At 46.8% G+C, this 17,278-nt stretch overlaps 1 protein-coding gene across 3 annotated transcripts in view; it reads right to left on the reverse strand.

Moving 5' to 3' along the window:
* Positions 1 to 17,278, reverse strand: part of CEP89 (centrosomal protein 89) — a 1,655,177-nt gene that overhangs the window by 655,924 nt on the left and 981,975 nt on the right. For all 3 annotated transcript variants that reach the window (XM_069639099.1, XM_069639094.1, XM_069639107.1), the window contains one exon: positions 5,739 to 5,822. In XM_069639099.1, coding sequence (XP_069495200.1) covers positions 5,739 to 5,822 — 84 coding nt within the window. The remainder of the gene's footprint in view (positions 1 to 5,738; positions 5,823 to 17,278) is intronic.

Genomic DNA, 17,278 nt, shown 5'->3' on the forward strand with positions numbered 1-17,278 from the left:
AACAGCTGGTACGATTCTGATCTAGCATCTCTGAAACACAAGTGCAGAGTTGCTGAATTTAAGTGGCAGACCTTGGTTTACCCTCTGACAAACTAGTCTGCTGCCTGCTCCAAAGGCATTATCGCTTCTCTAGCCAATAAGCGGGCCCACATACAATCTTGCATCTCTGGAGCAACTAACTCGGCCAAACCTTTCAAAATTTGCAAGGAACTTGCCAATCCAGCTGCAGTCTCCACCTCTCTCCTTCCTGCCCAGGCTCTCTGCACCGCTTTGGCCTCCTATTTCACATCAAATACTCAGAACATCTTGCCCTCCCTCTCCTCCACTCCCATCTCTACTCCTGCGCCTGCTCCCCTACCTCCACTGGCTCCCCTCCTTCCACCCTCCTCAATCACCTCCCTCCTACCTATATAAAGTGGTCTGCTCTATGAAGATCTCCTCCAAACAGGTGCTCCCCTGGTCTTCCAGAACCATTAATAACAAAATCTCTTCTCTCACCCCTGCTCTTGCTGACTTCTGTAACCACTCCTTCGCCACTGGATCTTTTCCGCTATCCCTCAAGCACTCCCTTGTGCACCCTCTCTTAAAAAAGCTGTCTGCTGACCCCTCATGCCCAGCTTACTAGCACCCTAATTCCACTACCCCCTTCCTGGGTAAACTCTTGGAGAAACGGGATCTCGCCCAACTGATCTTGTTGGTTGCCTTCATGACCATCAATTTGGATTCCGGGCATCCAGAGGCATGGAAATTGCTCACCAGAACACCTGTGAATCCATGCTCACAAATCTCGACTCCAACTCTCCCACTGTTCTCATTCTCCTTGATCTCTCCTCTGCCTTTGACACGGTCAACCACTCTAGCACCCTCAGCATCACTGACAGGGCAATGGATTGGCGGACCTCTTTCTTCACCAAGTATCCTTCCGAGCTGCAACTGGGCCCTTTCTCCTCCACCACCTCACTCTCTAGCTGTGGCATCCCCCAGGGCACTATCCTGTCACCATGGCTCTTCAATATCCATCATGCCCCTCTTGCTCACCTGATTTCCCCTTCTCTCTTCATTACCAGTGTTATGCCGTTGGCACACAGCTTTCCTTCAAACTTCCCTCTAATACCTCTTCCTCCTCCCTGATGCCCGACTGTCTGTCCGCCATTCAGGCATGGTGTGCAGTCAACAATCTCTGTCTTAATGTCACAGGATTAGGCCGTTCTTCCCAGTCGATACCAGCACCCCCTCAACTGCACTTCCCTTGCTTATTTATTTATTTATTTGGTTTTGTAGAGCGCGCATCAACCCGGGGGGCATCATGGCGCTTGTTACAGACAAATCTTAGTTACAGGTCAATGTACATTTGCAATGTACAATATGGTTATTTGTTACAAACAGTTAGCAGTGAGCAATTGGCATAAAAACAGTTGAGAATTGTCATAAAAGCATTTGCACTTTAAAGAACCGAAGGTGAGGTTTTGGGTTTTCTTCGGAAAAAGCAAGGAGTGAGTTTTCTGCTCGGATGTCTGTGGGTAGTGCGTTCCAGGATTTAGCAGCAATGTATGGGAAGCCTAGGCCACCAGCTTTGGCCCTATTGATTCGTGGGACGTGCATTTGGTTGGTGTATTGTGACCTAGTGGGTCGAGTAGAGGAGGATTTGGTGATCGTCTCCGATAGGTATGATGGTGCAGAGAGAGAGAGGCATGTGTGTGTGAGGGTGAGGATCTTGAAGGTGATTTGCTTTTTGACCGGGAGCCATTGAGCTGATTGTCTAGCCTGAGAAATGTGCTCTCTTTTTGGGATGCTTGAGGCTGCCCGAAGTGCATTGTTCTGCGTGACTTGTAACCTGTTTAGGTTTTTTTCGGATGTACCTGCTAATAAAGCATTGTAATAGTCTAGTTTGGCACCAATAGTTGCTCTAGCTATTTATAGACAATTGGGTTTGGAGAGGTAGGGTTTTATGGCGTTTATGAGCTTGGTAGTGTGTGCGGATGAGGATGTAATAGCGCTAACCTGTCTGGTCATGGAAAGAGTGGAGTCTAAATAGACCCCTAAAGTCTTGACAGCTGAGGACACAGGGATAATAGTGTTATCAATGGTGAAGTTAGCGTACAGTTTATCAAGTTTAACAAGGGTATTCTTTTGACCTAGCATAATTACTTCTGTCTTAACCCCATTAAGACAGAGGCCATTGCCCGCCATGCAGGCCTGGGTGGTAGAATAAATTGTGAGAAGTGCCTCGGCGTCTTTGTGGTATGAGCCAGAGAGAGGTAAGAGTACTGGCGTATCATCAGCGTATACGCAATACCAAGTGAGTCGTACTTGTCGAAGAGAGGCTTCGTGAACAAGTTGTATAGTGTGGGTGCTGTGCAAGAACCCTGTGGGACTCCACAATTAATGGTGGTAGGGGTAGTGTTTGCTAATTTGAGAATGCCTTCATTGCTCTGCCTTCAAGAAAGGAGGTGATCCAGAGCGCTGCTTCTTTAGAGAAGTTTGCCGAGTGTGTAAGGTGAGATGTGAGGGTCTTGTGGTCCACCAAATCGAAGGCAGCCGAGAGGTCTAGGAGAAACAAGAGGGCTGGCTTGCCTTTGGCCATGATTTGGGTGATCTGGTTCTTTAGATCCACCAGGGCTGTTTCAGTGCTGTGTCCTTTTCGGAAACCAGATTTCTTGGTTCCTAAAATACAGTGGGTTTCCAGGAAATGTTGGATTTGGCTATGGGCGGCTTTATCCAGTATCTTAAGGAGGAAGGGCACAGTGGTTATCGGTCGGTAGTTATTTGGTTGTAGAGGGTCGAGAGTAGGCTTTCTTAGGAGGGGGTGGACCCAAGCCTCTTTGAGGCTGTCAGGGATAATGCCTGTTCTGAAAGAGGCATTGATGATAGCCGTCAGGAGCGGTGCGAGACGGTCTGCGCATTCCTTGATGATCTTAGGAGGACATATGTCACCTTTGCACATAGAGGGTTTGAGGTTTTTGAGGAGGTTCAATACGTCTGATTCAGTGATGTCACTGAAGGTGAAGACAGGTTTACTGTAGTTAGTTGAGGCAGGGGTTGAGATGGTTTGTTACGGTTCAGGATGTGGAGGTAGAGCTTTACAGTGATCCTGGATTTTTTTTTGAAGGAGATCGATTTTATGTAGCATGGCAGATTGAATACTGGCACACCAGGCTTCATCTTTAACGATTTCATCTGGTGTGTTAGGTGGCGAGATGAGCTCTTCAAAGATAGAGAAGATTTCCTTTGAGGGTGATTTAGCATTGGAAATGCGTACATTGCATGCGTTGGCTTTAGCTTTGGTGATGGCTGCTTTGTATTGGTGGGAAATTAAGTTAAAGTTGTTTTTGGCACTGTCCCTTGGATTCATTTGCCAGTTTTTTAGTGCCTCCCTTTTGCAGGAGCACAGGGACTGTAGTTCTTCAGTGAACCAGGAATTGGAGTGTAGTTATTTCTTTTCTTTTTTGCATTCAAGAGGCGCTATTGCATTTATGGCTTTGGTGAGAGTGTCCTTATATAAGTCTGCTAAGGTATTAGGATCATTGGAGAAAGGGGGGGCTAGCTCAGGGATATTAAGGTATGGGCGGAGGTTGTCCTCAGTGAGCTTCTTAATTGAGCTGCGGGGGGCAGGTGTGAGAGTTTTGTGGCTTTTGGTGATGGGTAGCTTAAATTCAATACAATTGTGATCAGTCCAAGGCATGGCTGTATTGGCAGTGATAGTGGTGAGGCAGTTGTAGTCAGCGACCCAGTCTATGGTGCGGCCTTTGGAATGCGTGGGGTTCATACATTTTTGGGTGAATCCCAGGTCAATAAGTTCATTAGTAAGGGTATCAGCAGCTTTATCTTTAGGATCATTGAAACTACGGCTCTGCATCCCACCCGAGGGTCGCCTGCATCAGCACTTAGCCGGAGGTTCTCCTCATTGGCCGCCCTTAGCACTTACCTCCCGGGCCCTCCACCACCACTTGTCCACTCCTCTGACACCCCCACATACTCCCCACACTCCCCAGCCTCCCTATCTCCTTCACTTTTCCTCACTGCACTAGCACGGCCGAATGCCACAAGGCCTAGTAGTACCATGACTATTTTACTGTTTTTGCCATTGTTATTACTCCCCCTGTTCCCTTCCCATTTAGCTTGTTTTACTTTGAAACACAACTATGTTGTATAAAGCGCCCAACAAATGCTCAATAAAATCAAATAAAATAAATTATTCACTGCTGAAGGGCAGGAGGAGACATCTTACACGAGTGAGCAGGACGATGCAAGAGCAGCACAAAGCTCTGAATTTTATCTCGAGAGGTCTATGTTTATTCCCAGATGGCTTCCCCTTTCACCCTACCCCCACACTATTTAAAAAGACCATTATAGGTTCATTTGATCTGACCTACCCACCAAAGTTCATAAGGAAGTTCATCATAATAATCAAAGATTAAGTGAAAAGCTGCATTTGTTGCAATTCTACTAAGATTTTTTTTGGCGCATTCCATGAATGAACGGTGAGGAATATACTGTTCATACAAACGTCATGAACACTTCTGAGCTAATGCACATGTAGCGCAGAAAGGAGACATCTAACAGGTTATGTGCAACCAAACCAACACAGTGTGAAAGTGACCAATGTGCATATGTGGCAAAGAGAGCAGCTAACAAAAGCTCAGAACTTTGGTATTGTCATCGGGTGCAGAGAATTAATTTCTATATATAGTCTAGGTTTGAACATTACTAACTTGAAAACAGCTGAAACGCAAAGTGGGAAACAACCACTGTTTATGAGATCAGAGACGTTGGTTTACAGTATTGTGACAGGGAGGCCAAGGTATACTGGGCAGGTGTACTCAGGGTAGCACATTGCCCCACTGGCTGACTCTCTACACAAGTCATGACACAAAGGAAGTCTAGAGCAAACCCCAAACAGGTGCACTAGCACCTAGTCCTTTGGGGGGGCAAACTCCCAACACCCCAAAACATTAAATAAATTGCAAAAAGGCGTGTTACCCACGATTTTACAAGACAAACTCACAAAACCACTCAAACATTTTACAGCATCAGTCACTATAATCTCATTAAGGATCACAAACTAAATGATAATTTCAAAAAGTGCCATGTCTAGGTGTGGCTAGACCAAAGTAGCATGAACTCTACTGCAAGCTACACAAGACACAAATACATTTTCTGTGCATGTTAGACCTACTAAATAGTAGGGAAAGGAACACATACTGTGACGAGGAGTAAAGAATGTCAATTTCTCTGAGACAATGTCGAGTCACAGCCAATTTAAGAAATACCCTTTTATAGTTAGGATGCTGTAGGAAAGAGAAAGGAAGAGGTAGGAAAGGGAAAGTTGAGAGAAGAGATAGTATAACAGATCACACAAACTATTCAGTACACGTAAACCCAACCTAAAGGGATTATATATCACAGAATTACTTGTACTATTTACAGCAAACTGGGAAGGGTGATTTCAGACTACAGTCTGGAATGTTTGGGAAAGAAGCATCAGGTAGGTGCTTTGCCTCCTTGAAGATAGATTCTGCTAAAGTCAGCTCCACAGGATAAATGCATGGTAGAAAGTAAATAATTGTGTTAAAGGGCTCAGCAACGTGATACGCTCAGAACAGATCTACTTTGCTGCCAGATTCGAAAGCTCTGGTACAAAATAAATAAAGGAAGGAACAAGCATCACGACTAGACTTTGGATTTGTACACCATTTTTTATAATTAACAATGATATTGAAAAGCAATTTGAAAGATACCTCGTGTGCCTGGATAACCAAATCTCTTTCTCTCATCCTGTCTTCATAAGCCAGCATCAAAGGGGATAGATATTTCATGTCCAACTGAAGAAAAAATGCCATTTCAATTAAACTATGATATAAAGATTTTCAAAACATTACAAAAGTTTTTACAGAACAGAACTGAGGCTTTTGTTTGGGACATATTACTTCATATCAATGAATTGGGCAATAGTAGCATGTTAAAAACGGAGAACAACAGAGTGTGCTGAATACCAATAGTTATATTGTTAAAAAGCACCACTCTTGTTATTAATAGCAATGATAACAACAGCTGTACACCTATTCCAAGTGTAATGCAGACATATTTCTGAATTATTGCAGAAACGGCTTCCTATTATTCTGCTCTTGGGATCATCACAATGACAAAATAAGGGGGAAGTAATTATTGTTGTCTTTACATATCCCACAAATGATAACCTTCTGAAATAAATTGTATATAAATGTAAAGAGCACCTCTCAGTTACCCATCCTTTAGTCACTAATGACAATTTTGGCGCATTCATTTCATGAAAAATATACCTTCACAGAGATTCAGATACTCCTAGCACGTGGCGCTCTCTCTCTCTTTCACAGTGTGTTGGGAAGGCCATATCCTGCAGCATGTCCAGACAGAAAACTGCTCTAAAGATGCTGCATGAATCAGCAAAAGAACAGAGTAGGGAATTCCATTACATGCAACCCTCGTACACGAGTACCCAACTACCACTATGTAATGGCACCAGTGGCCCGACAGTCACTTACCAAGCTTTCACACAAAGTATTGCAGTGATAAAATGAAGATGGTGATCGTCGGGTGGGAGTTGTGAATGGGCGAGGGCCATGACTAAGAGTATCTGAATCACCTGAAGGAAATCCATCAAGTTAATTTGTTACTCTTTCGTCTGCTAGCTCTCTCCCTCCCTCGCTACCTCTCATCTTGATGGGGACTGACAAGATAGCAAAAGATCCATGGATAGGAAGTACATCATGACAGGTGGTTTCAAGGGACTACCGAGTACCTTAAAGCCATAAGAAGAATCTTGCCTAAAGAAACGTCCAGGGATTACTGCTCACAAAACACATTGAGAGCAGCCCAAATGGTCTTCCTTCAGATATAAATGGGCAAATGCCCTTGGAAAGCTATTGATGGTTCTTAAAGCTGATGGAATGTACATGTCTCATAGGAACAGGAAGACTATGCAAAGTGTACGCTTTTGAAAATCAGGACAATAAATCTGCCAATGGTGGCGTTGGCCACCTTTAATCCAAGAAAAACCCCACTGTGAGCAATAAAAAATATATTTGACCCATGGAGAGGACTGGTCTTGAAGTATAATTTTAAAGCCCTGGTCACATCCAAATTGTGCAGAGCTTCTTCGGCTGGAGAGCCATGAGGACGCGGTTGGAAGACCAGTAAATACATGTCCTTCTTCAAAAGAAAATCACACTGGACTTGAGGGCTAAAGAATGGAGCTGCCCGAAACACAATGTTATCTGCATGAGACATTGTATATGGCTCCTTACTGGATAAAGCTTGCCACTTGCACAACTTCTTAGCACAAATGAGTGCAACTAGGAAAGAAGTCTCCCAGGAGAGATGGTCAAGGACACAGGGAGTCCTAGGTTCTAAAGGTATCCTTGTTAGGCAATGCAGAAGAAATTCAACCCCACAGAGTAGAAGGGGCCCCGGTGAAGCAGACTGTGAAGGGGATGCCTAATTGCCTCGTACTGCAAAGAAAAGGGATTCTCACCCTTGTTTAAATAGGCTTTGATAACCAAAATGTATGTTTCAATAGTCGATTTTGGGGGGCGTGGCTTGGAGCTGCCGTGAGTGGTATGGCACTGTAAAAGCTCCTGAAGCACTCGGACTACCAAGCGTGATTATGCCGGCTCGGAGCTCTGTTAACTCACAAGAATAAGCAGAAAGAGTGAGGAATGGACGGAGCGGAAAATGACTGAGAAACAAGGTGAATGAATGCTGGCATCAAGGTGAAAAGTCTGTTAAGTTTCCAGAGGCAGCCTGAAGTTCGAGAGAAAAATGGCGGCCGCTCTGTCCAGGAGCTCTTCATACGCAGCAGAGAGGAGGAGCCATGAAACTAAGAAAGGCACCAACGCCTAACACTGTCTCAGCGGGAAGCGAATCGACCCATCGCCCAGTGACTCTCCCTACAAACAGCGAATGATCCCCGTGGTGGCTACTTTAGAACTGGGACAAAACCGCTGGAATCTCGGTCAGTAACAAAAACGAGCGCCCATTGCAGGTCTATCCCAAGCGCTCCGCTGCGAGAACGCTCCAACTCCAGTGAGTGTGGGGCGTGCTGGCGATCTAACCTGGGACCGCCTTCTCGTCTCTCGGACACAGGGAGACCCAAAAGCAACCCTCACCAGCCGCAGCACGGAAGCAAGGAGTGCAACCGGGAGGGGAACCGATACGGGAGCAGCTGAACCAGGGGTGAGGCTTACAAACCTCAAACATCAGAAGCCAGGACCCAGCCGGACTTGGGCGAGAGGACGATGGCAGAGGACCCAGGAGAAGGGCCGCCTGCATGCCCATAAGAGAGCTAGTGGGCTTAATAACAGAGCGGACATAGGTGAACGGCTGCACACGAGACCCTGAGGAGCACCACACGGAATGACTGGCTGAATCACCATCCCACAAGGAAGCAACCCCACAGACGGCCCGGTGAGTGGCGGGGGAAACTAATAAAAAGGGGAAGTAGTGATCCCCTGGAAAAACTCTCTAGCACTCCCCACCACCCAACCTACTCTAAGGGAGGATCAGATCCCACAAGACCCAGCAACCCTAAGGCGAAGCGGCTGGTACAGGAGACGCTCTGGGTTGGGGGAGAATTTAGACATCCTCCACAACGCTCTCCAAGTCCACAGTGCACATGGAGCACCCCAGAGGAACCACGACCCACAGGGAGATGCCAGATCTGCTCCAAAGGGAGTACTCCACCTGATTTGCCCACGGTAGTAAAGGGGTGCTCAGACACGCCGATAGCCTATCTGAAGAGCAGCCCACTCCCACTAATAGGCAATAAGGACCGAAGGCCGTAAGGAGGGGAATAACCATTCAGACAACTACCTAACTTCAACTGCAGGGGTGTGGGGAAGTGTGTAGCCGCAATAAAGATCTGCCCTGCTACATAGGGTGCAAGTACTAGAACCAGGAATCTGTGCAACTCCAAGCCCTCAGCAATCCCACTGAGCACTGACCACCCACCCCAAAGGCCCTCAAAGGAAGAACAGAGCCGAGACATTGGGAGAGCAACACAAACTAAAACCATTGTACCCAGCCCTGCACCCCATAACAGGAGACCATGGCAAAGAGTGGGAAGGTGACCAAACAGGTAGACATTGGGACACTAATGAGCAGCTCCAACCCGGAGAAATCGAAGAAAGGTGACCAATCAGGGGGGCTCACCATGGAGACACCCCCACCTCCGACTTCCCAGATCTGGCTCAATCCGCCACAAAGTCAGACCTAAAAGACTTACTGACAGCCCTAACAAAGGAGATTCATAGCGGAACAAATGAAGTAATGAAGAAGATCACCACCCTAGACAAGAGGGTGGAAGCTGTAGAAACCCGAACAGCAGATATTGGAAACAACCTATGTGACCAGGCATTCGAAATGGAAAAAGGTCTGGACAGGATGGCAGCCCTAGAAGCTAGATGCGAAGCTCTAGAAGCAAAACAGGAGGATGCTGAAAACTGCTTGAGGCGAAAATAACATTCGCCTCCGAGGCGTCCCCACCTCAATCCCAGACTCAGACCTGGAGAGATACGCAGCAGACCTGTTCAGATTTATTTTGACTCTACCAGACAGCTCCACACTGGAAATTGATCGGGCACACAGAACGGCCCCAAGGCAATCATCATCTTCTCCTCTGGATGTCATGGAGAGGATTCACTTTTACAGGGTGAAAGAAGAAATCATGCGAGAAGCCAGATTACCACAACAGATCTCGTTCAGAGATTGTACCATCCTACTATATCAAGACTTGGCAAATTCCACTCTTCAAAAAAGGAAAATCGCCCAGACCTCTCACAGAGTGGTTATGGGAAAGAAAGATTCTGTATCGATGGGGCTACCCAACCTCCTTGAAGTTTACCTGGGAAGGATCCCAAAAGCAGATCCACTCCCTAATAGAAGGGGAAATATTCCTAAGAACAGGTGTAGAAAGCGGAGAATCAAACTGAAGCTGCCACACAAGACCCGGTCAAAAAGCAACCGACAACGACCTGGACAAGAGTCAACAGGAGATGCAGGATCCGAGGCCCTCCTCAGAAAAAGCCTAACCCAGATTGAGCCGGAAAGGAGATCGCCTACTTAAGGTCAGTTGACTCACCCTTTACTATCCCATCCAACAGTTACCAGTAAAAATCCAACGTATGGGACATGCTGGAGAATGGGACAGACTGGGGGAACTATTAAGCAGACTTCGAAACATGGGTATACCTGACAAGACACTGGGGTAAAAAATAAAAAAATAAAAATAAACAATAACTACATTAAAAAAAGAAATTGAAGAAAAGGCACTCATTTTGGAAAGAGATAAAAAATGCTGAGTTCTGCTACAATACCCAGCTAACGATGTGTTAGGCCCCGTTGGCCTCAGTTTGCTCGGTGGTGGGACGCAGCCAGTTACCCCGTTGGTGAGGCTGGTCTCATCCCTAGTAGTACAAGGGAGGGAGGGGGCAGGAGGGGGAAGGGGGGATAGAAGAACGGGGGAGGGGGGCGGGATGGGATCTATTATCCTTCTCCCCCAGAAAACTAGAACTACCTACACACTGACATCCAGAGGCATCGCAGTCAAACACATCCAGAATAAGGCAACTGGAGACACACAAAATGGGTTTGACCTGAGCCCACTCAAAACGAAGTCCAACATGAAACACCATGGGGTCGGATAACGAGAGTGAAATTTGAATGCTCAGGTGTAACATCCAGGGCCTCAACTTCCAAGGGAAAGGTAGATCGGTGGAGCATAGACTTAACTGACTGGCAGGGGACATAGTGCTCTTCTGGGAGACTCACTTGATGCTGGCTGACGAGCGGCTCATCAGATTCAAAAGATTTTAAAAATCATTTTTTGCCACATCAGGGGAGAAAAAGAGGGGGGTGGCAATATTACTGAGTGATAGGGTCCAATTAACGAAAATCACGGTAAAGAGAGACCCAGGGGGGCAGGTATCTCTTTGTGAAAGGGCACCTCCTAGAACAGCCGATTACTATAGCTGCCATATACAGCCCCAACAACGCTCCAGATAAATTCTTATCAGATTTAATCCTGATCTTGCTGTCTCAGAAGGATACCTCCTTATAGGTGGAGATTTTAACATGGTCCCAGATCCAGTGAAAGACAAGACACTCCCCCAACTAGAGCAGATTACACCCGCGTGCTAGCTCTAGCCAAGCTCCTCAGGGAAACTGAAACGGTGGATTCATGGAGATTAGCCAACATGGGGTCTAACGACCACACCCATTACTCGAATGCACATAAAAGGATTCTCAAGAATTGACCCGATTCTGGTCACATGCGCTCTATTCCCACGTCTCGATAAAGTGGAGTTTCACACACAAATGATATCGGACCATGCTCCGGTCTCAGCAGACTTGCGTATAAGAGGATCCCCCCTCTGCTCCCCTCAAGATACTGGAAACTATGCATCGCCCTCCTGCAAGACGAAACAATCAAAAGGAAAACGGGTGAAACACTAACTACTTTATGGAAAATACAATAGCGGACACCGCCATAGATATAGTCTGGGATGCCATGAAGCCAGTAGTGAGTGGGACACTCATTAGTGCAAGCGCTGAACAGAGTCGGGTCTCCACAATTCTACCATCTGAACTAGAGGCGAAGGTATTGTTAGGCAGAATTATATGCAGGACCCTTTGGGAACACCACACACAACTAAGATTACAAGTGACAGTACAAATTCACCTTTGGTACAAGCCTGTACTACACAGTTAAAGTGGTAGCGATGGCTGAGCAGCCAGACTTATCTCAAGAGTAAGTGAGCAGTATCAAATAGTTACACAAAGGACAGCAATTACTATGAATCAGGCAAACACTGACTCAAGGTTTTCAAGTAAAAGAATATACGTGTCATGAACTACAGAACACGTCCCTTTTGGACTTCCTGGTCCTTGTCACAACGGTGCGTGCACTCCATAATACTCCCAACATGGTTGTCCAGCGTGAAACCCCTTTCTCGCTCCACGCGCTGGACGTAACGTATTCTATTAATAGACCACGCCTTCCGCGGCTCCACGTGTCTCAATGCTATTGCAAAGTAGCAATCCGACGTGTGTCCCATAGCTCACGGTATTGTTTCCTTGTACCTGTCTATCTTCCCGTTCCTTGTCCCTTCCTTTCTTCCTATTTCCTGGACTCGTGTGCTAGTTGCACCTTTCCTAGTTTCCCGGATTCCTGGATCCGCGTCCCGGAAACTGAAAGCACTCTGGAGTCAGAAGAGACTCGGGCAGCCTTGTTCAAAACCAGGTCCGTCCGCAAGAAGGCAGCGACCAAGGACTCCAGCAAAGAACGGACCCAGGTGAGAAGGGGGGGGGGGACTCCTTGACAGTTTGAGACGCCACCCGACCGAACTCGATAGCGACATGGAAGCCGCTGTTCAGGACCTGATGCGTCGCATGCAAGAACTAACAACCGAGGTCCAAAATCTAAAGGCGGAAAACACCGCACTCAAACAATTGGTCCTATCCCGGGATTCGGTCACAAAAGAAAGCGTCTTGTTGGGTGGCTTTGTTGACAAATACGATGGGTCGGCAAAAACCCTTCGTGGATTCCTGGATTCATGTTTGGTCCACTTTACATTTAAGCCTTATTACTTTTCGACTCCTAGGGCTAAGGTGGGTTTCATAATTTCCCACCTTTCCGGGAATGCCTTAACCAGGGCTACACCCCTCGTTATTTCCGGCGATGCCCTCCTAGATGACTATGATGGGTTCATACAGGCCCTTAAAAACATGTTTGATCGCCCTGAGCAGGTCTATAGTGCCCAGGAACGTCTGTTAGACTTTCAGCAGGGTTCCCAGGATATGCTCACTTATGTGACCCGATTCAAACAATTGGTCAAGGAAGCTGATTGGTCCTCTGAGGCGAGTTTCACCCTGTTCAGGAGAGGACTGAATGATGAGATTAAGGATGAATTGGCCAGAGTGGCTCGACCAAACTCATTCCAGGCACTACTGGACCTTGCCATGCAAACAGACTTCCGTATCCAGGAAAGAAAGGCTGAAAAGAAGAAATCCAGGGGAAATTCTTCCAAGGTGTCCTTTGAGAGCACCGTCAGAACTGCCACAAACCCAGGCTCATTCACAGAACCAGAACCCATGCAGATAGGAGTCTTCCGTTGACCCATATCCCCGCAAGAAAGGATGAGAAGGATTCACACGGGGTTGTGTATGTATTGTGCTTCAGACAAACATTTGGTTAGGGAATGTCCTCTAGCCCCCCCTCAGCGTTCGGGAAACGCCAGCTCCCGATCCTAGATGGAGCAGAGCTTCGGGAGAGAGATGTTTGCTCCACATCAATTCCATCCTTGAACTCTCCTGGACAAAACAAATTGGTCATACTACAGGCATTTCTATCACCCTCCAAGAGCAAGACCTATCCCATTTTGGCCTTGGTAGACTGCGGAGCTATGGGGATCTTCATTGATCATGATTGGGTTGCTAGTCACCAGATTCCGTACGAGACACAAAGTACTTTGCAGCCTGTGGAAGCCATTGACGGAAGACCCCTCACTTCAGGGCCCATAAGCCTGCAGACCAAGAAGATCCAGCTCTCAATAAATCATCATCAAGAGCTGATTAGGTTCGACATCATTAAGTCAGCCCACTACCCCATGGTATTGGGTATGCCCTGGTTACAAAAACACAATCCGTATATCAACTGGACAGCAGGATCACTATTCCCAGGCTCAGAGTTTTGTATGTCTCACTGTCTATTCCTGGAACCTTCATTAACACCCCCTAAAGAACCGAATAAAGAGCAAGAAACACCACTCATGGTTTCCAATATCATACAAGTCCCTGAGGCCTACCAAGGTTACGCTGATGTGTTTTCGACTGCCATAGTCCAGGCCTTACCCCCAGACAGGCCTGAAGACTGAGCAATAGAAACGGAACCCTCAGCAGTGATTCCCTTCGGCAGGATGTTCATCCTTTCTGAACCCGAGAAAAAGACCCTCAAAGAATACCTAGATACCAACCTTGAAAATGGCACCATAAGACCTTCAATATCTCCAGCAGGTGCTTTGTTATTCTTTGGTCCCAAAAAGGATACCCAGGAACTCAGACCCTGCCTCGATTATCGTGGCCTAAATCAATGCACCCTCAAAGACCGATACCCACTACCCTTGATTTCGGATATCCTGGAAGCCGTAAGAGGCGCGGTAATATTCACCAAGTTAGATCTCCGGGGTGCCTATCATTTGATCCGTATCCGGGAAGGAGACGAGTGGAAAACCGCCTTTAGAACACCCTTTGGCCATTACGAATACCTGGTCATGCCCTTTGGACTAGCTAATGCCCCGGCAGTCTTCCAACGTTTTATGGATAGGGTGTTCTGACATGTTGTTCCTCTTTGTCATTGTATATCTGGATGACATATTGATCTTTTCCAAGGACCCTCAAAAGCATGAACAACACGTAAAGGCAGTACTACAAAGATTCTGTGAACACCAACTCTTAGCCAAACCCAAAAAATGCTTGTTTCACGTTACCTCTGTTCACTACCTAGGATTTATCCTTAGCCCAGAGGGAATTGGTATGGACCCTTCAAAAGGTAAAGGCTATTCTGGCATGGCCTGCTCCCACGTCCGTGAAACAAGTTCAATCCTTCCTGGGGCTTGCCAATTTCTACCGAAAGTTCATATCCACCTTTTCCGAGATTGTTCAACCAATCGTTGCTCTCTTAAAGAAGGACACCCCTTTTATCTGGTCCACACAGCAAGACACAGCGTTCCAGCGTTTGAAGACCGGGTTTACACAAGCCCCTATCTTAGCCCAACCCGACATAAGCCGACCATTTCTAGTCGAAACGGATGCCTCTAATTACGCCATAGGAGCAGTGTTGAAACAGAAATTAGAAGATAAGCTGGAACACCCCATTGCTTATCTTTCACGAACCCTGACTCCGAGTGAAACACACTACTCTGTCCTGGAAAAGGAATTGTTAGCCATCCGCCAAGCCTTCACTGAATGGCGGCATCTACTTCTGGGAGCTAGACATCCAGTCCAAGTCCGTACGGACCATCGGAATCTTCAGATTCTACAGTCATTGGAATGTAGAAATAGTCGTCAGGCGCGTTGGGCCTACTTTTTTGCCCAGTACCAGTTCCACATCACTCATGTTCCTGGTTCACATAACCTGATTGCTGACGCCTTGTCTCGACGTCCTGACTATGTAACCACGGAAGATGAGGCATATCCTAAGATGTTTTCCCCCACGATCTTCGTAGCTCAAGCAGTCAACCTCCTGGAAGAAATCCGAGCGCAAACCCAATCCTCTCAGTTATGGAAGGATATGTCAAGGAAAAATCAATGGAATCTAAGAGCCAAGGAAGGATATTTATTCAAGGACAATGCACTGCTCATTCCTACACAGAAATTACAACAGAAAATAATAAACCTCTGTCATGACACACTTCACTCCGGGCATCGTGGCATCAGCAATACCCTCCGTCTTATACAGAGACAGTTCTGGTGGCCTAAGATGAAGACTGACGTACAGCAGTACGTCCAAGGTTGCGTTGTCTGTGCTCAAAATAAGCATGATAACAAGAGACCGGCGGGTCTTCTACTGCAACCAACACTGCCAACTAGGCCATGGGAATTCATCGCTACAGGCTTCATTGTGGAACTACCACCATCTCGAGGATACACTACTATCATGGTTACCATAGACTTGTTCACTCATATGGCTCATTTTACGCCCCTCGGTAAACTACCATCCTCCTCCGAACTAGCTGGAATCTTTCTGGAACACATATTCCGCCTGCATGGACTTCCTTCCAAGATCATATCTGATAGAGGACCTCAATACGTCTCACAATTCTGGAAACATCTCTGTCGAATTCTGGGAATTCAACGTGCCCTCTCTTCAGGGTATCACCCCCAAACCAACAGAGCCACAGAACGTGCGAATCAGACCCTGGAACAGTATCTTCGATGTTTCGCCACCAAGGTCCAGGATGACTGGTCACTCCCGATACCTGTTGCTGAATTCGCCTACAACAACTCCGAACATTCAGCGCTCAAAACCAGTCCTTTTTATTGTAGTCAAGGGTTCCATCCATCAGTTTTACCCTCTGTTCTTCCTCATTCTACACCGGTACCTACTGTTGACTCCTCGATCGAAACCCTCGTCAACATACACCAAGAGGCCAAGGAATACTTAGAGAAGGCCAGAACGCAGACCAAGAGATATGCGGATTCCAAAAGAAGACCAGGCCCCTCTTATGCAGTCGGTGAACAAGTATGGTTGTCATCAAAATTACTACCCCGACATCTACGACCAAACAAATTGGCTCCCCGATACTATGGTCCATTTCCCATCAAGGAAATTATTAACCCCGTCTCATACAGGATCAAACTACCAGACTCCTGGAAGAAAATTAATCGTTTTTCATACCTCCTTATTGAAACCCTACATTCCATCCTCCCGGAAATCCTGTAGACCTCCTCCTCTGCTGGTCGACAACCAACTGGAATATGAGGTATCCCGGATTTGCGATTCCAGGTATAAACGGGGCCAGCTTCAATACCTGGTTCAATGGAAAGGATACCCTCCTAGTGAAAGAACCTGGGAACCTATTTGTAATATCAAGGCCCCTCGGTTGCTCAGAAGATTTCACCTCATACACCCGGGCAAACCTGGAGGAAAGGGTCTTCGGAGGAGGCATGCTGTCATGAACTACAGAACACGTCCCTTTTGGACTTCCTGGTCCTTGTCACAACGGGGCGTGCACTCCATAATACTCCCAACATGGTCGTCCAGCGTGAAACCCCATTCTCGCTCCACGCGCTGGACGTAACGTATTCTATTAATAGACCGCGGCTCCATGCGTCTCAATGCTATTGCAAAGTAGCGATCCGATGTGTGTCCCGTAGCTTGCGGTATTGTTCCCTTGTACCTGTCTATCTACATGTTCCTTGTCCCTTCCTTTCCTCCCATTTCCTGGACTCGTGTGCTAGTTGCACCTTTCCTAGTTCCCCAGATTCCTAGATCCGCGTCCCGGAAACTGAACGCACTCTGGAGTCGGAAGAGACTCGGGCAGCCTTGTTCAAAACCAGGTCCGTCCGCAAGAAGGCAGCGACCAAGGACTCCAGCAAAGAACGGACCCAGGTGAGAAGGGGGGGGAAACTCTTTGACAGTACGTTTATTTCACTCTTCAGTTGTATAACATTACACTATTATAAGCAGTTTAAAAATCACACTCTTAATACACCACACCACTCCCAATAAGTTCCAGACAAGTTA

The sequence above is a fragment of the Ambystoma mexicanum genome, chromosome 1q (assembly GCF_040938575.1).
Source record: "Ambystoma mexicanum isolate Mex_15411 chromosome 1q, UKY_AmexF1_1, whole genome shotgun sequence".
Classification (NCBI taxonomy): Eukaryota; Metazoa; Chordata; class Amphibia; order Caudata; family Ambystomatidae; genus Ambystoma; species Ambystoma mexicanum.